The sequence below is a fragment of the Telmatherina bonti genome (genome assembly GCF_933228915.1).
Source record: "Telmatherina bonti genome assembly, chromosome: 20".
Lineage (NCBI taxonomy): Eukaryota > Metazoa > Chordata > Actinopteri > Atheriniformes > Telmatherinidae > Telmatherina > Telmatherina bonti.
In genome coordinates this window covers 23,808,156-23,830,207 of record NC_136618.1, presented here as the reverse complement: position 1 = coordinate 23,830,207, position 22,052 = coordinate 23,808,156, and the positions used below count along the sequence as shown (strand labels likewise).

The following is a 22,052-nucleotide window of genomic DNA, read 5'->3' as shown; positions in this document are numbered from 1 at the left end:
TTGGGAACCAGTGCCAGTAAAGGTGAAAAACAAGGGGACGAAAATAACAGTTTCGCTTCAGCAAAGAATGCCATACCAATTAGGGAATAGCAGAGGGAGTGAAAGCAAAAAACTGAGGACTTTTTTTTTTTGTCTGACTAGTTCTTGAGGTGGAAATTACATGCATGCTTTGTTTTAGGTAGCTGGAGCTGAAATTTTACCCCCGGAGTTGTGACGCTTTGTTTCGACTTGTCATAAAAAGGGCACAGTGAAACATCTGTGAGGGTAATAACATCCTGGAGTGCTCAAGGGAGGAAGGGATGCAAAAAAGACATGGAGAAAAATAAGAGGGAGCAAAAGAGAACCACCAGACAGCTTCCTTTTGTGCGGTTGGAAGGTATGGGCCTGATCATCCATGTGTGAATGGAATACCATACCGGCAAATGGGAACGGTGAAAACCTTCCACGGTGTGAGAGAGAAAAATGTAGAGTGCTTCCGTTTTGCACTGCATCTCATTAGTTTAGTAATGTGCTGTGTAAAGACCTATTCTGTCATGTTCAACTTGAAATACAGAATGATCCGAGTGGTTCTACAGATTTTACCCTCTCTGCCTGTCCATGTCAGGCCTGCTGCACAGCTCCTCAACACCAACAAACCGGTCGTATCACAACGGTTGGTGTTTGGCTTTCTGATCTTTGTCCACCTGCTCAATAGAGCAGCAATCAGGAGGATTTGTGGGGGGGGGGGGGGGGGGGGTGGCAAGCAATAACCATTTCAGTCTTTCATCGCAATGAAGTTTAAAATGACAACTTTTTCTTCAGTATTTGAGTCACATTCAAACAAGTGTGTCTCACAGTTTGTTGCTTGAATGTAAATATGCATTCCTTTCATACATTAGTACCTTTTATTTAAATCATTGAAATAATTTCCCACTGAATATACGTAAATTGGTTACCAAAGTATCTTTTAAGTACTGATAATGCAGTTTTTAACTTTATGAACAGGGATGGGATACATATACTGTATGAATGTAATAAGGAACAGAATACCCATTAATATATATTTTTAGAAATGATTTATGATATTCATAATGATATCTGTTACATTTAACTGTTTTCAAATTATTATTAAAGTAGTCATCACTCGGTTTTTCAAAATCTCGCATGAAATCTCACGAAAAAAGTTTTATTATGAATAAAGGGTCAGAAAAAGCGCTTTTTAATTTTTTTTTGGTTTAATAATTTTTAAAACAATTATTTAAAAACACTTATAGGAGAATGGACACATGAAAAGACCAGGTTATGACAGGTTAAGTAAATTGCACTTTGCATGTTGTGTTTTTAGATTATTATTATTATTATTAATAAGTAAATTACAATTTATATGTTTTGACTTGTCTCGGCTTTTTGAATGGACCTCAGGCAGACTACCTCGTCCCACTTTGGAGACAGCTAATTGGGACCCTTTTCAAATTAAGACACAATTAATCTCAATGTTCACTAATCTTGCTCAGAGACATTTTTGTTTATTCTGGATGTAGTGGTTCCTAGTCCTAATTGTAGTCTATACATTTTGTAATCATGAACAATAAGAATTATAGTTAGACCCTTCAGATCACTGTATATCTGTAGAAACTCTGACCAACCCAAACGTTCGGACCAAAATGGAGTCGTTCATTTCTTATATTTCGTAAGCTTCTTCTCCTGGCTCCCCTCCTCCCCCTCCCGCACCACATACCAGCCACACACTGCATATAAATAGCGTGTTAGGATGAAATTACAAAGTAGTGAAGAAGAACCTCGAAAGGAAAACGTGTTTGAGAAAATGCAGGAAGGATTTCCCCGACCTGCCTCGGTTTATTTGCCTCCTCCCGCAAACAGCCGAGAAAGACAAAATTGTTGGTGGAAAAAGCTGCAAATAAAAAAAGCCTTGGATCATGCAAGGAGCAAAACCAAAGGGGGAGGAGCCAAGACAAGTTGCCACATTCAAATCTTTCTAGCTCCCCAACATTACCTACCCCAGCTTTAAAGAACACATTTTGAAGTTCTCCAAGGAACTGAACAGCCTAAAACACTGTAAAGCCCCATCACAGAGACAAAAACAATCCCAAATTTATTTCTGAAACCATTAATCTCTTAATAAAGGCTGACTTTTACAAGACTTCCATTCTACCATCAGATGCTGCATTTGCAGACTACTCCAGAATTAAAATCAATACTGTTGGATGCAATCTTTTATCTCAACAAAATGGTCATTTCAACATCTGCTTTTACCTAAGAAAACAGCAGTTTTTCCTTTGTTGATGCACATACGCTCGATCATCTTCTTCCAATTAAACCCAACAAACTTTCAGACCCTTTTTTTTAAAAAAAAAAAAAAAAAAAAAAAAGAGTGTTTTTCTAAAGTAGGACTTTTTAAATATTGCAAAAGGTACTTTCCCCACTTCTTTGAAAGTGGGGAAAACGCCACTTTTTAAGTCTATTAGATTGTTTTAACTTTACACAACATACTAAACAGCCGACTCACAACCGAGGACATACATTAGATTTAATTATTAGTTATGGCTTGTCAGTTAGTGTGTCCTCTATCGTGGATTTAGCCATATCAGACCACTACTGTGTGTTTTTTAACGTCACCAGTTTTAACCAGCAGGGGGCCCCAATGAGAACCGTTAGGAAACGATGTATTACTTCTGAAGTGGCTGAGAATTTTATTGAAATTTTATACCAAACACCTTCTGAGATCTTACCTGCTTCCTGCGATTCAGTTGTTAATCAGTTTAATAATAGATTAAAATCAGCAACTGATACAGCAGCTCCACTTGTATTAAAAACCGTTAAAACCAAACTGAAGCCACCGTGGAGAACTGAAGAAATAAAAAAGCTGAAACAAAACTACAGGAGAGCAGAAAGACGATGGAGAAAAACTAAACTTGTAGTGCACTATGAAATCCTGCGTGATCACCTAAGAATCTATAATAACACAATAAAACAGGCAAGAACTGATCACTTCTCAAAACTCATAACTGTCAACAAAAGTAATCCAAAGTTCCTTTTTAAAACCATTGATATTTTAATAAACACTGGTTTTAATAAGTCCTCCATGCAACCATCACAAACAGCATGTGAGGACTTTGCAGACCACTTCAGAAGTAAGATCAATGCTATCAGATCCGGTCTTTTATCTAAATGCAGTGTTGATTTTAACAGATCTGAAGCATTGTTTTTAGCCATAAAAAAAAGCATTGTTTTTTTTATGGCTTCTTTGAGTCTGAGTTTTTACTTATAATAAATTCCTCTCTTCAGACGGGTGTCTTCCCCACCGCCTTTAAAACAGCGGTGGTGAAGCCCCTTCTGAAGAAGAGTAATCTGGATCCCAACATTCTTGATAACTACAGACCTGTATCCAACTTGCCGTTTCTTAGTAAAATGGTAGAAAAAGTTGTTTTTATTCAGCTAAATCTTAGAAAAATGTCAGTCTGGTTTTAGGACAAACCACAGTACTGAGACGGCCCTTTTAAAGATTGTGAATGATCTAAGAGGCAATCTGGCTGCACAAAAACTTTCTGTCCTGGTGCTGCAGGATCACAGTGCCGCTTTCGATACAGTAGACCACCAGATTTTATTAAACAGACTCAGATGTCTGGTGGGCCTCTCAGGTACTGTTTTAAAATGGTTTTACTCCTATCTCACAGATCGACAGTTTTTTATAAGTATGGATACATGCTCCTCAAAGACCCATAAAATAAAATGTGGGGTTCCCCAAGGATCAATTTTAGGCCCATTACTTTTTAACCTGTATATGTTGCCACTTGGGGATGTCATCAGAAGACACGGCATTGATTTTCACAGCTATGCTGATGATACACAGCTTTACATCGCCGTGTCACCTGATGACCTGGAGCCAGTTAACACCATTTTAAACTGTATTTTAGATATAAAGTCATGGATGGCAGAGAACTTCTTACAGCTCAACCAGGACAAGACTGAAGTTTTAATCATCGGTCCTGAAGACAAGAGAGAGATCATTTCATGCAAACTGCAGAGTTTTAAATCCTCCCAGTGTGTACGAAATCTGGGTGTTATTTTTGACTCTGTAACATTTCTGATATGTTGAATAAAATTCAGCTCAAAGACAGGATTTTATCATCTTAAAAACATCGCCAGAGTCCGCCCATTTCTCTCTCTTGCCAGCACGGAAGTACTAATGCATGCTTTTATTTCTAGTAGACTAGACTACTGTAATGCCCTGCTCTCTGGTCTTCCCAAAAAGAGTATTTCTAGTTTACAACTACTGCAGAACTCGGCGGCACGAGTTCTGACAAGGACCAGGGGGCGGGAACACATTACACCAGTTTTAAAGTCGCTGCATTGGCTCCCCGTGCATTTCAGGATTGATTTTAAGGTTCTTTTAGTGGTTTATAAATGTCTTAATGGTCTTTGGCCTTCTTATTTATCTGATCTGTTTTTAAGGTATGAACCCTCGCGGACCCTGAGGCCATTTAGTTCTTCCTAAAGTTCGTACCAAAACATATGGCGAGGCCACATTTCAGTATTACGGGCCTCGCCTATGGAACAGCCTGCCTGAGGGCCTCAAGGCTGCAGAGACTGTTGATGTTTTTTAAAAAAACGCTCAAGACCTACCTTTTTAGTTTAGCTTATAACTAAGTTTTAACATTCTTATATTAACCCATATTTATTCTTCTTTTTAGTTAATTTTATTTATTTATATATTTTATATATTGATTTACATCTTTTTAGTTAATTTTATTTATTTATATATTAGTATAGATTTTATTTTATTTGTTTTTATTATTTTTTTTTAAATGGATTTTATTTTTGTTTAGTTATCACTCCAGCTCTCTCCTCATTGGGGTCCTCTTCACCAAGGGCTGCCCCTGCTCTGACTGCATGGGTGTTGCAGTGGGGGCTGTCCCTGTCTGGTGGGTTGGGATCCAGCGCTGCAGCCTTACGGTTGTGGCGTGGGTCCTGTCTGCCCGGACCCGGGTGGCCCCCATGGTGATGGCCTGGGTGGTCTTGGTTAGGGTAGCCCTTTGTGTAGAGGCTCCCTGAGAATATCGTTTCCTTATCTGGTGCACATCTGGTGCAAATGCACCTGGCCATTCAACTTCTTTTAACTGTTACAGGACAAATAGGGCATGGGTGAGGGTGGTTGTGGGTGGGTGAAAGGGGATGTGTATATGTGTTAGTGTTTTATCTATTTTTATCTATTTTGATGTAAATTGTTTTATAATGTAAAGCACTTTGTATTGTTTTTAAGCACGAAAAATGCTATACAAATAAAGTTTGATTTGATTTGATTTGATTTGAAAAGAGCAGTGGTAAAGCCCTTTTGGAAGAGTACATTAAATCCCCTGTTTTTCAATAATTACATGACAGTTTTTACTTTACTGTTTTTAAGTAATATACAAAAAGTTGTTTTTATTAAGTTTAACAAGTTTTTTAAATTAAAAAAAAAATATCTTTAAAGAAATATCAGCCTGGTTTAAGGACTAACCACAGCCCATTTAAAGACTGTAAATGACATTAGCTGCAACTTAGACACAGGAATTCTCATTCCTGGTTCTACTGGATTTAAGCTCTGCCATGGTGGGCCTCTGACAGCAGGCCTTTTCTCTCCTATCTCACACACTGACATTTGTAAGGATTGATACATGTTCCTAAAGGACCCTGGAAATCCAGTCTTTTTCCTCTTTGGCCCAGAGGACACAACATCTGTGATTTCCAAAAACAATTTGAAATGTGGACTTGTCAGACAACAGCACACTTTTCCACTTTGTGTCAGTCCATCTCAGATGTTCTCATGCCCACAGAAGCCAGCAGCGTTTCTGGGTTTTGTTGATAAATGGCTTTGGCTTAGTATGGTAGAGTTTTAATTTGCACTGGTAGAAATGACAACAGTTTTCTAGAGCGTTCTTTAACCCACATAGTAATATCCTATACCAACAATGTCCGTGAGGGTGTGAGACCAAAGGCAATCAATATCGGTTTTCAGTCTTGCTGCTTACATTTAAAGTTTTCTCCAGATTATCTTGATATTTGGTAATGTATGTTGACAAAATCCCTCAATTCCTTTTTTCAATTTAATGTTGAGAAAGGTTCTTAAACTATTGGAATGCTTAGTCACGCAGTTGCTCACAAAGTGATGATTCGGGAATGCTGATTTTTTACCCAATTATGACATTCATCCATCTCTAATGAACCCGTTTGCTTATAGAATGTTTAACGTGTTTATTTAGCATCCCTCAACTTTCCCAGTCTTTTGTTGCCCCCCCCCATTCTTGAAAAGAATCAATGAATATTGGCAAAAAAAAATAAAATAAACAATAAAGTTTATCAATTTGAACATTGAATATTTTATCTTTGCAGTGTGTTCAATTGAAAATAGGATAAAATGGTTTTGCAAAGCATTGTATTCTCTTATTAAATGTATTTTACACAACAGCCCAACTTCAATGAAATTGCCGTTGTATGTTTGGTTTCGCCCTGCGATGGACTGGCGAGCTGTCCAGGGTGTACCCTGCCTGTCGCCCAAAGCCAGCTGGGATAGGCTCCAGCTTCCCCGCGACCCTGAATTGGATTAAGCGGTTTAGAAAATGAATGAATGAATGAATGTTTGGTTTCTCTGTGGGTTTTTTTGTGGTGAGTGTATGTAAGACAGAAAGAGAATGTATGATTGCCTTTGCCTTCGTTCTCTACTAACTTTGAGTGTGTGATGGTTTGTGTTTTTATCTTTAAAAATTTGTTTTCGACATGGAAAGAACTTTTTGTTACTTGTATGGAAAGCGCTTTATAAATAAAATCTGATTTGAATAAAGGCCAGAACTGTTGACAATTACAGAAAAAAAGCATTCCAAAAGCAAAAATCTGAACTGAACGTATAAAAAATAATGTACACTGCATAGATAAACATCAACAACCTTTGCAAAATGAATATTCATTCATTCATTCATTTTCCGAACCGCTTATTCCAATTCAGGGTCGCGGGGAAGCTGGAGCCTATCCCAGCCGGCTTTGGGCGACAGGCAGGGCACACCCTGGACAGCTCGCCAGTCCATCGCAGGGCGCAAAATGAATATATTGTATGCAATGTTAAAAATAATCTGAAAAAAACATAATCTTCCCTAGTTGTTTAGGGGGTGCAAGGTTGTGACTTATACCCTCCTAAAGTGTTTAATTTGTTTTTCCAAAGATTACCAATTATGATCAAACATGTCTGATATATGTATGTATGTCACATAGTGTGTGGGAGTCACTAACGGACTCAAAGGCAAACAACCTCATTCGCCAATTAGAGCCATGCCTGCTGCTACATACCAGACAAGCTGCAAGTCATTTAATTGATTCATAACATTTCATGCCAAGATAAACGCAACTACTGACTCATTCGTCAATTATTCATGGCTGCTGATCTCACACACACATGCACGCAAACAATAGCAGGTGTCCCACTCAAGTCTGGCAATGTACAATGTTCCACACCTCCAGTTCTTTTACCAACAGATACCAGACATGCTCAGCCTTCATCCCCGTCTTTGTTTTTTCTCTGTGTCATTGTCTCTTCTTTGTGCATACAGTCAAAAGTAATGTAGTATAAAGCAAGATTTAGCCGGATCCCGGGCTGGCAAGGCCTCAACAGTGTGCGATGTGTCGCCAAAACACGCAGTGTGTGGGAGTGAGTGAATAAAAGAGACGGTAACGTCTACAACAGCTAGAAATGAGAAAATCTTATCTAGCGTGTCTGCTGCTCAACTGCTCGACAAACATCCTCTTGCAAATCCTGTGCATGAAACCGCTAAGTGGCAAAGGGGACAAACCAAATTAGAACTGAGATGTGTTTTCTTTTTCTTTTCTCCTCACTCACCTCGCTGTTAAAGAGAAGTCTACCGAAGAGCTGCCGTGCTTCCTCCAAGCCCCCTTCCAAATACACGGCACCTGTACAGAGACAGAAGAAATAATGAGGGTTGAAGGAAAACCTAATCACCAAAACTAGTTATTTCAAAATATGCAGGATCACTGTGACATACTGTATTTACAGAACATTTTCCATTAAATGTGGAATGTCCCACTTCAGGCAAATTCAGAGTTGCTTAGAAAACCTGACAATCCCACACTGCATCACTGATGAGGAAATCTTTCAAGGAATTCAGAGGAAATCTCTGAATTAAATCTCTTCTGATGGAAAACTTCACACTGGCGAAATGCAGCTATGAGTTAGAATTGCTTTATTAAAAGTGGGAGTGCATTTTTATTGCTTTATGGATGATGGCATGTCCTCAGGGTTCCAGTGCAGATCCACTCTTCCTCCATCAGAAACCAGGAGGAAGAATGAGTGGTTTGCATCGTTACAGTAAAACAGCATTGGTTGAGACTACTACATAAAAAATATGCTTTCATTAAGAATAGAACATTTTTAAGTAAAAATATAATGACCATAATCGATAACTGTAATTCAGCTGCCATAACCACCGGCAAGTGAATAAGTCTGTTGTGTTAATTGAAACCGTTAACTTACAAGCAAATTATTTAGAAAAAAAAAAAAAATCATACGTTGTGATTTCCAGATTTTTTTTTTTTTTTAAGTTTGTCTCTGACAGTGGACGTGCACCTAAGATGAAAATTTCAGACCTCTCCATGATTTCTAAGTGGGAGAACATGCTAAATCACAGGCTGTTTAAATACTGATTTACCTATATGCTGCTAGCTCGTAGATGTTAGCAGAACATTTGGTGGTGCAGATGAGACGGTGTTTAAACTGTGCATAAACTCAACCTATTTAGCACATCACTCATTGTTCAAGCATGTGATTAGATTGAATTAAAAATAAACAGAAAACAGCTTTATCTTGCAATTTTACCAGATTTTGTTCATTTACTGATCGGAGTGCTGTTTATTAATACTTTTTAATGTAGTACAGTTCTTGTTTCGGGTTGTTTTACTTGATATTCATTTTATTTACTGCCATGAGAAGCACTTTGTAACATCTGTTTTGAAAACTGCCACAAATTCAGTCATTTTTTCATTTGTTATTATTATTCTTATTATATATTTGGACTTTGCCCTCAGACTTAGTTACTAAAGTCTCCCACATTTTCCAAGTGTAGATAAGGTTTTCTTTTTAAACATCAGCACTATGAAACATTCAAGAAACGCCACAGTGTGGTGGCCTCCACAACGTCAAATATCTGTATCATTTCCTTCAGACTTCTTGCAAAAGTTTTTCACTAAGTTTGTTCGCTAATGAGACAACATCCAGAGCATTTACTGCTGATGTGTGAGTGAGTACAGATATGTGCGAAAAAGAGTTTCTTCATTTCTCTGCTTTCCACTCCTTTTTTGAGCTTGTGGACACTTGCAAAAAGATGCTGTACTTAATTTGAACTCAGTGGGTAATCTAACTGGCTGTTCTCAAGGTGTTAGGTTAATGCAACAAATCAAACATAAAAACAACATAAAATGGTGCTAGCTTGTCAAACCGTCATTTTAACTTTCAGTCATTAAGTTTGATAAGTGACTATATATATATATATATATATATATATATATATATATATATATATATATATATATATATATATGTGTGTGTGTGTGTGTGTGTGTGTGTGTGTGTGTGTGTGTGTGTGTGTGTGTGTGTGTGTGTGTTTATATTTGCCATTTCATTTTGGCCAAAGTGTATATATGGTAAAAACTAATTGTCATATTTGACTTTTTATCTGTTTAACTTGTAATAGAAGTTTTAAGAAAAGCATTGGTCAGATTTTAACACACTCTGCATAAAGACATCATCGCAACTTCAGTATGTTTTATATAGATAAAGATTCTAACTAACCAAACTCCAACAACTCTATTTCTTTTTTAATTAGCCTGCTATTTCCATTTTAAACATGTGTTTGGCTGCTGTGCAAGTAACACATATCAGTCTGGCAAGTGGATAAAAAAAGCTTAATATCAAGACTTGTGCATAATGTGCTCTTTGTCACCCACCTACACACTCGGACAAGACTTGTCTGTGCAAATGTTTACTAGATCCGATTTCAATATCCAAAGAAGGAGGGTAAAAACACTGACATGTTGTATAGAGTTAGCACACAGCAACACGTGCACAAAAGAAACGGGACAAAGGAAGAAATGTGATACAAGAGTGATCCTAAATAAAGAAGAGCTGTGATCATAGCAAGCAAAGAACAAGGCAAGTATTCCAAATGCTCCTCTGTACAGGAATGATTTGCAGCTTCTCCAGCTCATTCTGATGCAGCCTTCTTTTTTTCTTCCCACAAGTCAACTCTCCTTTGTGCCTTTTGTTGTTGGGTTCCTCTTATATTTCTGTGAAAATCAGTGGAACTATCATGGTGCCTTAAAGCTGCATACAACTTCTAAACCATCACACTTACAGTGGCTCATTCAATTTAGAAAGCAATAACCACCTGGCAAATTGGGTATACAATCGTGCAGTGGTTTTTATTATGAGCATAAATGAGCCGGTGGAAATGGGGCGCGGTGCGGTCGCAATTCTAAATGCGCAAACTGCTTTCATGGACGACATCAAAAACATATGAGGGATTCATCATCTGAGGAAGGGAAACTGCTTTCAGATGGCTAACAGGCCATTTACACACATGCACACACACACCAGCCATGAAGATGCCACCTACATAACCAAAACCATAAAGAAACACAAACACACCACCTCGTACAAAGACAAACAAAAACGATTTCCCACTCTGTCTGCCTCTATGCCTGAAACAGAATTACTTGCAGCAATTGCCCAAATGTTTGGAAAATTTGATTAAACCTGACAGCTTTGCCTCACCGAGTGGTCTATTAGGCTACTTTGGATACCCTTTTATTAATATGAATAAAAATAAAATATAGTAGCAAGGTAAAATACTGAATGAAGCTTGAGAATTTGAGGAAGCACTTTGGCTATCAGACAGTAACCTCCTTCATCGCTCCCATGTTTGATCCCAACATTAATGTCTTTAAATCCTCACCCTTCTTTCAGTCCACAAACACAAAAAGCCACTAAACCCCTTGCAGATGTGCGTCAGAGGAAAACCTTCTGCAATCCTGACATGACAGGCCAAGCGGCTCGCTAAAGCTAACCGCAAACAGCTCCAGAGGTGAGAGCGGTTCTTCACGGGATGTTTCCCACTAAGTATCAGCGCTGAGATTTGTGGTTTTACCATAATGTGGACCTCGTTTCTAAACACTGCTACGCAGCAGATGTTTCCTCCAGAGGTTGGTGCGGTAAACTCTCCCTCCTATGACCAAGTACTGAACATCTTTCAACTATCACTCTACATGCGTTTGTCTGTATGAGCACAGGAGGAAACGGGTGGAGCTGGGAGGCATTTTCCTTCATGTTCTGATGACAAGGCATATTTGGAAAGTTCACCAAACAGGGGCCACGAAGTTGTTAAAATTCAAACTTTTCTTATTAGATTTTCAAAACTTCTTCCAAGGAGGGAGGAGAATGTGAAGGTAAGCAGTGAGAACCAGGAGGGCCTCTAGGGATTTCAAAAGGTATTAAAAAATCTAAAAGCAACACCTTTGGTGTCAATCAAAGGGCCTCCGGATGAAGAAACCAAGATGAAGTCTAGTGAGAACACTCCTGACAAGAAGGCTGTCTGTGCAAAAAGTGCACCCCAAAGCAATCCAATCAAACACACAACCTGCTGCAATCATTAAATGGAGATCTGTGCTCCTCAGTCCACATCAGCCTGCAAAGTTACAGCTGCACCCTGAATACACACAACCCACAGACAGACAGACACACAGCCAGCTCAACCTGCAATTATAGTATATACTGGCTTCTCTCCACAGCTCATCTTGCAGTAACATCATGCCCTGGCCAAATCGCTCTACGCTCCCGGAGCTCCAGCACATTCAGCCCACCAAGTTGTCGGCCCCCACTCGAGACGGCAGGAATAGAAAAAAGCGGCAGAATGCCTACAACTATAAATTAACTTGCTTAGATTATATATGAACAATAATACCCAGTTAGTAGGGTGCACAGATGGTATGGGGACCCACCAACACCCACACAGCCGTATGACAGGATGTAAAAGAGTCCAGCAGCATTACAGCAAATAGAAACAGTGTGAAATTAGTTTCATTTTTCCTCCCAACTTCTTGCTTTATGTACTCTCAATAAAACAGACATCAATGTACAAAAGTCTTGAGTTATTTCTTTCCAACTTCTTTCCAAGCAGCCAGGGTTTCTTGTAGTCTTCCATGATGGTCTTGAGCACTAGTTCTAGAGGCTTTCTGAATGTCTTTTCTAGTTTTCTTTGGACATCTGCAGTTTTTTTTTAATCATAACAACCACTTAACACTGACTTACTTATCATTCAGTCTTTAAAAGGACACATAGTTGGATAAATAGAAACAGTCATTTTATTCAAATAAGGTGATTCACAAAGAGCATTAAGCTTAAATTTGATGCCTTGTTGTGCTGAACAAATGTATTCTGCCCAGATGAGGCTTTTGGACGTGGGACTCCCCTTGATTCTTCCACTTTATTATTGTATTATTTGAATCGTATCAGCAGTGTTATATAGCTCAATAGAGAAAGTCTTCATCTGTATAGTACAGTTATATAATTTCTTTCTACTGTGAAATTCTGTTTTTGTTGACTGACAAAATGAAAATATACTTTTTAAAAAAAAAAAAAAAAAAAAAAAAAAAAAAAAATTCTCTTTACACACAACACACATACCGTAACCGAACCCCTGGCCTAAAAGCCAAAATATAGACTGCACTGTGGGGTACTTGCACTGTTGCAGCGCAAGTGTGCCACATGTGCTTAAAGCATCAAAGAGAAACTAGACAAATTCAGAGATAGTCTTTATGAAAAAGAGGCAATCAATAATCCAATTTTAAGAAAAGGAAATGTAGAGAAAAGTAGGTCAGATGTCAAAAGGAGTGGACAGGTCTTATGGAGTGATGACTCCATACCTGGACCTCAACATTACCAAAGCAGTCTGGGGACATCCTGACAGAACTGAACTAAAGACAGAAACAAGGGAAAAAAAAAAAAAAAAAAAAAAAAGAGCTTAAGAAAGTCCTTTAAAAAGCAGTTTTTGAGACAACCTTAGAGAAATGATTGTCTGAGAAGCTTCAAATTAGGATTTTACAAACTGCTTTTTGACTTCTACATTGTACTGTCATACATTTTGCACACTGCGTTTAAACAATGTTTATTTTTTAACATTTTCCTGGCACATTAGAAAAGATGAGTGGTTCCTCGAGACTTTTGCACTCTACTGTACATAAAATCACCCACTTGCTATATCTGCACATGATTATATAAATATTTCACTCATTTCCTGGGAATTAACTTCAACCAGTTACTTTCTTCACTTTGAAATAGATTCGACAATCCCCCACAGATGCCGAATCTACAAACTTCACCTTGCAAATTTGATGCAGGTCAGACAGAAGGCGAAGCAGAAACTCGGAGCAACTTTTCAACCAGCTCTGTGCAGAGAATATCATTCATGGCCAGTGAAGGCCAGCCTGTAATGAATCTCCACATCTGTCACTAGTCTAAGTCAGACAGCCATCCCGACTGTACAGTGTTATGTTTAGGAATAGAACTACAATGTCTGTAGGCTTTCAGTGACCAATAAAAACCCAGAGTCAGGGGCATATGAAACACCGGCGGCTGACAGTCACATTAATAACCTCGAATGAATTATTCAAAAACGCTCAGGCTCTAATCCATCAAATAATATATTAAGCCGCTCGCTCCCAGCTCAACGGGGGCTGAGGCAGCAGTCGGACACAGAAACCAACACATTAGAGGCAAAGAAATAAACAAAAATAGGACATGAAAATAACATTTTTAGCACAGCAGCGCGAGAGCGCCGTAATATCAGATATCTTACTCTTCAAAAAACGAGGAGCAATGGCTGAGATGGAGAAAGCTACCGCACCACTGCGGCAATTAACAAAGGGAGCACTACTCTTTCAATGAATACACCGGGCGCATTGTGTATGAATCTGATATTCAGCAAGTGAGAGATAATCCTTTCTCTGCGTTCTTTTAATAGGGAAGAGCTTAGAGAGAGGCCTCACAAAGGTTCACCATCTGTATCCCCCATGGCTGCTGGCAGCATATAATCCACAGATCAACTGTACAAGGAAATTAGGGCCATAAAAACAGAGTGGGGCTTCTTTTCTTCTTCTCAATTCTTTTCAAACTCTTCAGTAGGAAGGAAGCGACGCTGCTTATCAGTGAGGAGGACCTGAGAGAGAAACGAGAGGGCAACAGGCTTTCTATGAATACGCAGAGGAAGAAAGTGCTTTCTAAAGACGAAGAGGTAAAGTGGGCAAAAAGAGTAAAAGTACAGAAGAAGAGGGTGAGAAATAGAGATAGAAGAGTAGAGCTGCTGGTACAGAGCAGGAGGCGCGCAGGCCAAAAGAGCCCAAATGAGAATGGCCCACTCCGGCAGAAGTTAATGACAGGGGATCAGAAAAGCAAGATTTCTATTCAACACTTTGAATTATTCAGGGTTGCAGGGCACCTATTTGCATTGCAGATGCCTTCACTTTCCATTCCTCTACTGCTCTCTCTACATTCTTTTCCTTTCCCGCTCGCTCCCTTTCTTTCTATCTCCCTCTCTCTCTCCCTCTGTGTTTCGAGCAGCAGAATGGCCCTGCCTCAGGGTTAGGAGATAGACACATTCTCAGCTCCACTGAGAGAAAGCTTTGCCCATGCAAAGCAGGAGATTATCTGCCATTTCCAACACAGCCCGGGTTCAACGGTCACCGTGGCAGAGAAACAAATAAAACAAAGGTCAGAAAACATGTATTGTAAGCCCTTAAAGCTATCTGCCAGGGCCTTGGAATATTATGAGCATGCCATATTCAATTGTAGCTCTGAAATGGTGTGCAGAAAGAGGTTCATTTGAATTCTGTGTCTGTGTACACTTCTTAAAAAGGTAATATATATATATATATATATATATATATATATATATATATATATATATATATATATATATATATATACATACATATAAAAGGTGATGTTAACTTCACAAAACAAGTCTGCAACGCCTTCGCGAGCGCTTGTCTGCCGAAGTGGCACCTGCTGCTTTTGGCGAAGTGTCTGTTTGACGCCCCTGTCAGACGCGATGCCGTGAGCAAGGATGAAACAACAGCGTTCGTGTGCCCCTTCGTAGCATCTTGCAGCACGTGCCAGATATCCGACTTCGTCTTGTGAGGAGACAGCGAGGGCTCGTGGGTGCAGATAGGGAAGGAGATGACAGAGTGACAGCGTGACTCATCATGAGCGAGGCAAAGCTTTCACCTAATAACACCCAAGCTCGAGATCACAGAGGGAGTTGGAAAGGAAGGGACATAAAGAGGAGGGTGGAGACAGATACTGCTCGACAACAAGGTTGTAAAAGAAGAGTTTGAGCTAAAAAAGATGATTTTTAAAATGACAAAAGGATGGCGGGGAGAGGAGAGGCATCGTCAGACAGCCTTCTCAATGCATGCGACTTGAAAAACCTTGAATTTGCGTGCATGTGTGCATACTGTGCCGCTTGCTGTATGTGTCTGCAGTGAGTGGGAAGGAGGGGAGGAAGCATCATTTTTGAGTCAGTAATCCAAACCCCATCACCACAAGGCGCTCTCTGACAGCAGGTTTAGAAGAGGAATCCTGTTTAGTCATCACTTCAATTAAAACTCCATTTTCAGGAGTGATAACACATTATAAACTCTGCTGGAAGCCACATAAAGTAGACTTTAAACAGAAGTGAGTGAAATATATTCATGTTATTTCTATAAAAAATAAGGAAATTGAGTTGTAAATGCTTGTATACACAGTATGAGTCAAAGGTTTGGACACACTTTCCCATTGGATTTAATGGGAAAGTGACTTGTAGTATACTTTAAAGTTCTCATTTACTGCCATCTAAGCTATGTTGTCCTGAAGTTTTGGAAAATACGAGTCAAAAAGTTTGGATCTGACAAATAAACTTCACAAAAGAGCTATTTATCGCTCGTTATAAAGCCTTTCATTAGAATCTACATATTAACTCTTTATGTTCTACATCATGAAATTCAAGTAAACGTGTTTTCCGTTTTCATTGTGTCAACAGCAGCCTCCCTGTCTTCTAGTCCCAGCTGCAGTCCAGAGTTTGCTGCAACACAAAAGATTTGACACATCATGAAATGGACTGATGCAAACCAAGAAGCAGCAATCGTTCTTTATCAGACAAGACTGGGACTCCATCCCTCCATAGCGAGGCACGCCAGACTGGAGTGCTTTATATATTCATTGCAGAGCGACTCAGTCTGGAGTCCCTCTCCTTCACAGAGATTCACATCGGTCCAAAACACACCAGCCACTATGATCTGAGGAGACTCTTGCCTTGCGTCACCACGCATTCTTCAAAACGTTCAAGATGGCGCACGGACGTAGCGTTTCTCTTTGCCGTTGTTGCAAAATATTAGTTTCTGACTTGCGATTAGGTTCAAAAAGCAACACCGAGTTGCCAACAACGCCATGTAGCCTCAGGGTTTTACAGCTAAAACGACACAGGTCAATTATGTCTTCTCTACTGCACGCTATGTTCATTTTCTTCTCTTGCGCTTGCTGTTCTGGACACTTCCGGACATTGAAGGCTGCCGCTTTACTGACGTCACGTCCGCCATTTTTCTGATTGGTTAACTTGGCGCTTGTTTGTTCCGCCCCAGAAATCCGTTGATGCGAGCGAGTCCCCCAGACTCCACGCTGGTACAGCGAGAGCGTCTGGCTTGCCAGGCTAATTCCTCTAAACCAGGGTTCCCCAACCCTGGTCCTCAAGGCCCAGTGTCCAGCAGTGTTCCAGCTGGAACGGACATGACTCAGACTCAGACAAGCTCTGCATATGTCTGCTAAATACATGTTGATTCAAATCAGGTGTGTTGAAGCAGGGACACTTGGAAAACCTGCAGGACATCGGGCCTGGAGGATCAGGGCTGGGGATCCCTGCTCTAAACCAACTGGTCCGTTCAGTTGGCCGATGCCCACTGACTGTTGCAAGAGGACGGGATGTGACGGTTTTATAAGACGTGTCGCTGCCATCAAATTCAAGACAAGGTCTTTTATTTTTTTCTTATAAAATAGTATTTCACTTTCAACATTTGACATGGACAGGTTTCCAATGCTGTCGGCTGGACGGTTGGGTTTATTCACTTCTTTGTTAGAAAGCTGAAAGGAGAGACAGAAGATGAGAGGAAAAACAGGCAGACAGAAAGCAAGGCGATGTTGAGGCCCTGCTGCCTCGTGCTCCGATGTGTGCAGCAATGAGGCGGCGACAGCCACAGGACAGAATAGATTATGACTTTGTCTCTGCTGATAATGAAGCCGTTACAAGTATGGGGCCCCGGGGCCGACAGGGGGCCTCAGTGCTAGTCAGCACTTTCCCCTTGCCGCTCCTCATGTACCGCTGCTTTTGGCACAAGGGTGGTAAGGGAGGCAAAAAGAGATGATCTCTTTAAGCCCCCCACTTTCTGTATCTGTCATCAGGGGAGCTCAGAGATGGCTGAACTGGTTCAATCAAGATGGTGATAAGATGAGGAAAGCTGCCGACTCCGCAGCTCTCCAGGTGCGAGGCTTAGCTTGGCGCTGCCCGTGGGGGTTGGATGAGGAGTGTCCGTCCCCACCAAGGGATTTCTGTCTGTGTTTGTGGGTGGTTACCAGCAAACAGCCCTAATCACCGCACAAACTCTATCAGTTAACTGCTGCTGAGGTGAATAATAAGCTACGTGTTTGGTGCGGGGTAAAGGCGAACTGTGCTCTGGGAATTGTGTGTGTGTGTGGCCAGAGGTCAAACGATGTCTCCTGAGATCAATAAAACTGTGTAATGTTCCTGGAGACTAATGGGTGAGGCGCTGCAGCTATTTACACAACTTAAACCAGTGTTTCATGGTAACTCAAAGCATATGAAGCAGGTGAATTAAACATTTATGCATAAAAGGGTTTTTTAATAAAAATATCTATGTGATGCGTTCTACTGTAAGTAGAATATTAAACGCTCACATATTTCTGAGTTTCTCACCCAGGACGAGATGCTTCCAGTATATGTAAATTTAGCCTTGTAGGAATTGATTTACATATTTACTTCACTCAAAATGAGTGCCCCCTCCCTTTTTTTTTTTCTTTTTTTTGCTCTGCATCATCCTCGCCTCTGATCTCAAGGGAGTCTCACCAATGAGAGCCTCAAAGCAGTTGGCCATCGCATGGCGCAGGTCCGACTCCCGGCACAGGTCTGGTCCGTGAGCGTAGAGCATGAAGCGATCCAATTCCAATTTCTGGAATAGACAAAAGACATTACATCAGCATGTTGCCATGCCACCCCCCTTCTTTGTCTTTCTATGTCTTTTTTTCTTAAAGGTATCATTGCTTCTCTTAAGGAAATCAACAATAAAATTTAAAAAAAGGCCAAAAATGGGGAAATGAGAAAGACAGCCTGCCCTTGCTGGAAAAGGTTTCTACTTCATGGCACTGACAGATGTGCTCATGTGTTGTCCAGCTGTGGCATGATGCGCTAAGCCGGTGCATGAGAAGCGTTCACGCATGTGGACGCACGCCCAAACGCACACATACACACACACACACGCGCGTGTGCTCACAAACGCTGGATAATCCCAAGATAAAATGGGAAACAGTACAGCGGTGACCTTCATTTAATCTGAAAAGTAATTCTTTCACTTGTCGGCTACTTTTTACAAAAACCCACATCAGTGCCACAAATAGGCATGATGGAGAGGTGGCTCCACCGTCCACCAACATGAAGAACTGACACATTCTTTCTTTTACAACAAATGCAATACTATGCTTATAAATACTACTGTATGTACATATCCTACATAATTTAACAGGATATTAAATTAAGATAAACCCAAAGTCTGGAGTTGGGACCTAATTGCAGAGCTAATATAGATCCATATTTTTACATCCATCTGTATTCACCTTGTCTTTTCTCGTCAGTTGTTTAGTATATAGTCATATGCTAAACAAAATAAACCCCATTTCAGTTACAAGCTTAATCCTTACTACCTCTTAACATGAGAGTACATAAAGCCTCAGATAAACAACTTCACATATTCTACCCTGTCAGTATCTATTTTGATTTAAACAAAAATATGGTAAAATATAGAAACAGTCTGTTGGGGGAAATAAGACAAAGAATTAGTTGCGGCTAACTTAAATGACCATTATTAGTCTGAGCAGTTCTGTTAAAGCTTTGGCTGTTTGCAAGCTTGGAGCATTGTGGTGCGAACACACAACGCCAAGGAGGAAAGACATCAGCCATTACCTTTGATCTTTGAGACTTCTCTCCTGTTACTGCCCATTATTTTACAGGGAGAAAGATTATTTAGGAAACCTACTAATCTGCCCAGGAGAGGAAGTTCCAGCATGTTCAGCCCAGACCACACAATGATCAGATAAACAGGTAAGAAAACAAAAGAAAAAAACTTAACAGGCTGTCAAGTACAGTGGTGGATGATCTGGACTTATTTTGCAGAAACACAGCCTAACTCTGACCCCTAACACTAACCTGGACACCTTGAAGTCATTAAGTTACCTATGAAGTCCCCTGTGTACCAAAAGGAATAAAATGCGAGGGTGTTTGTCTGAAAACTAAAACTTGGTCCACATTAGAACATCAAAGTATTGGAGTGGTCTAATTTTAAGTCCAGACCCCAACCTTATGTAAAGGATGTGGTGGGACCTTGTAGACACAATACTGCAAAAGTAAACCAAAATTTATAAACTACTATGTAAGAAACTGATATTATTCATTATATACTGATATTAATTCTTCATCCGGATTGCTAAACTACTTTTTTTTTTTCTTTTTTTAATTGTATTTAATCTTTTGGAGATTTTAATTGTCAGGGAACCGATAGTTGACACAGCGAGAAACTTTAAAGTGATAAAAAAAAGTGCCATAACAGAAGAATATGACGAATAATAAAATGTGCACACGTTGCATTTAATGTAAATGAGAGCTGTAATGTGTGCGACTGAGGGTCGGTCAAACTTTCTGAGCCACGACAAACGCAACCCCAACTTGACTTTACTGGCAGCCCACTACAGACAAAACACAGTCAGGGTGCTTTTTAATTATGGTTGATAACTGCTGGTGGTATTCCACCCCCCGTGACTGCACACACAAATTAAATCACAATTCATAAATACTCCGACTCAGAGGGAACCCAGTCTGACTTCTAAGCCTTCTGAGTGAAGTGGTGGATGGTGCCGTCGCTCACTGAAGATATTTTTTGAAAGATAATTGCGAGTGTTCTTGAGCAGACGGCTTTAGAGGAGCCTGGTAAACAACTTGGCAACGTTGAACACTGTATCACACTCACTTTACCGCGAGCGGCAAATTGAAACTGCTACACGGCACTAATGCAGATTCGGGCGGCTGCATCTTTGTATTCAGCAGGGAGCGACATGAAAGATTGAAGTTTTTAATTGCTTTCTCCACATCACGGGACGATTATTGTTGTGGGTTTTTTTTTCTTCCCCCTAAACATGCCAATGAGTGCGGCTGGGCTGCACAGCGCTGCCAGCAAGAGCACAGTGAAGGAGGAACTGGAGAGTGATTCAGGAAGACCTGTAGGGGCCCACAGGGACCCCAGCTGCACCAGCATAGTCTTCCAAAACAACAACCTTTTAACTCCAGTTACAAACTCGAGGGTGGGGGGAGAAGGTAAAGATGGCAGGAACACAGAATTATTCGTTTCCCCTGTGGCCTCTTAGAAAGGAGCAAAGTCATCACATCAAATCAGAAAATGATAACAGTCTCCAACATGTTCTCATGTCGGTTCAGAGACTTCACATCGTTATAACCTGCAGAGGGAAGGTTTGTTAGGAGCAGGAGGAGAGAAGTTTACCTTTGCTAGCATGGCTAAGTGCTGGTTCTGAACAATGGCTGTTCGGTAAGTGGCCAGGCCGCCCTCCTCTAAACTGGGAAACAGGTAGTAGAGGTGGACGCTGTAGATGGGGACAGACAGATTTCACCGTTAGTCCACAGGTTTAATCCCAAACGTCCAAATGTGGACTAAAAAAAGAGAAAAATAAAGTTCAACCAGACTTTCTTAAAATCTATTAAAGTAGTTTTAAGTTATTATTGTCCAGGTTTACTGAGTGTCTTTAATGTTTTTTTTTTTTTTTTTTTTTTGTTTCTTAAATATTGGCTGTTTTTATTAATACATTTTTATTTAAATATGTAATTTTATTATTAATTTAATTCCAGTGTTTATATTTGACCATTTCAGAAAAATGTGTTTTATGTATTATCATTTATGTACATTTGTATCATTCAAGCATGTAAAAAGGCAGGAAAAGAATCAGTGTCAACACATACAATTAGTGAAGAAGTTGCATTATTTTGGATTTTTAGAAAACTTCTTTGTCAGCACATTGTTAAAAAAAAAAAAAAAAAAAACTAAAATAACAAAAAACTCATTCATTCCCATTTCGTTAAATTGCATCAGAATATTTCTTTTGCTCTAACAAGGTGATTCACAAGAAGCTAATCAATGAATATTTGGCAAGTCACACATGGTATGCAATAAGTCTTTAAAACATTTTAGGAAAATCAACTCATAGAGGACAAAATAAGTGTCAAAGCCTTATCAAATATGCTCTCCAAGGAGGAAGGACGAACTGGACGAAAAGAAAATCAGTGCAACATGTCTGACAGAGCGGTGGAGCTTTATCAGAGCTCAGAGCTCATCAGTTGTGATGCAGTGGAACCATCTTCAGAGAACTAAACAAAAGCAGCAACATCCAAGGAAAAGTTTTGAAATGTCCTTTCAATAAGCCACTGCACTCATTTCCTACCTTACAGGATGAAGATTAACTGTAGACATTTGCATAAAACTGAACGTAACAAAATCAATCAATTCAATCCAAAAGTTAGTCTACGTCTCTTTAAAATGTTCTGTATTGTGATAAAAAGTTGGCTTATTTTTTTTAGGGCTGTCTCATATGACATTTGATCAGCTCTTACGACCACATAATTCTTTCCCCAAACAGA

The 22,052-nt window shown here is 39.8% G+C and overlaps 1 protein-coding gene across 1 annotated transcript in view; it reads right to left on the bottom strand.

Moving 5' to 3' along the window:
• The window catches only part of drosha (drosha ribonuclease III), a 111,399-nt gene that overhangs the window by 39,105 nt on the left and 50,242 nt on the right, over positions 1-22,052 (bottom strand). Inside the window, exons 21-23 of the mRNA XM_079260056.1 lie at positions 20,905-21,004; positions 18,207-18,309; positions 7,865-7,935 (exon numbers count right to left, since the gene is read on the bottom strand). Coding sequence (XP_079116182.1) covers positions 7,865-7,935; positions 18,207-18,309; positions 20,905-21,004 — 274 coding nt within the window. The remainder of the gene's footprint in view (positions 1-7,864; positions 7,936-18,206; positions 18,310-20,904; positions 21,005-22,052) is intronic.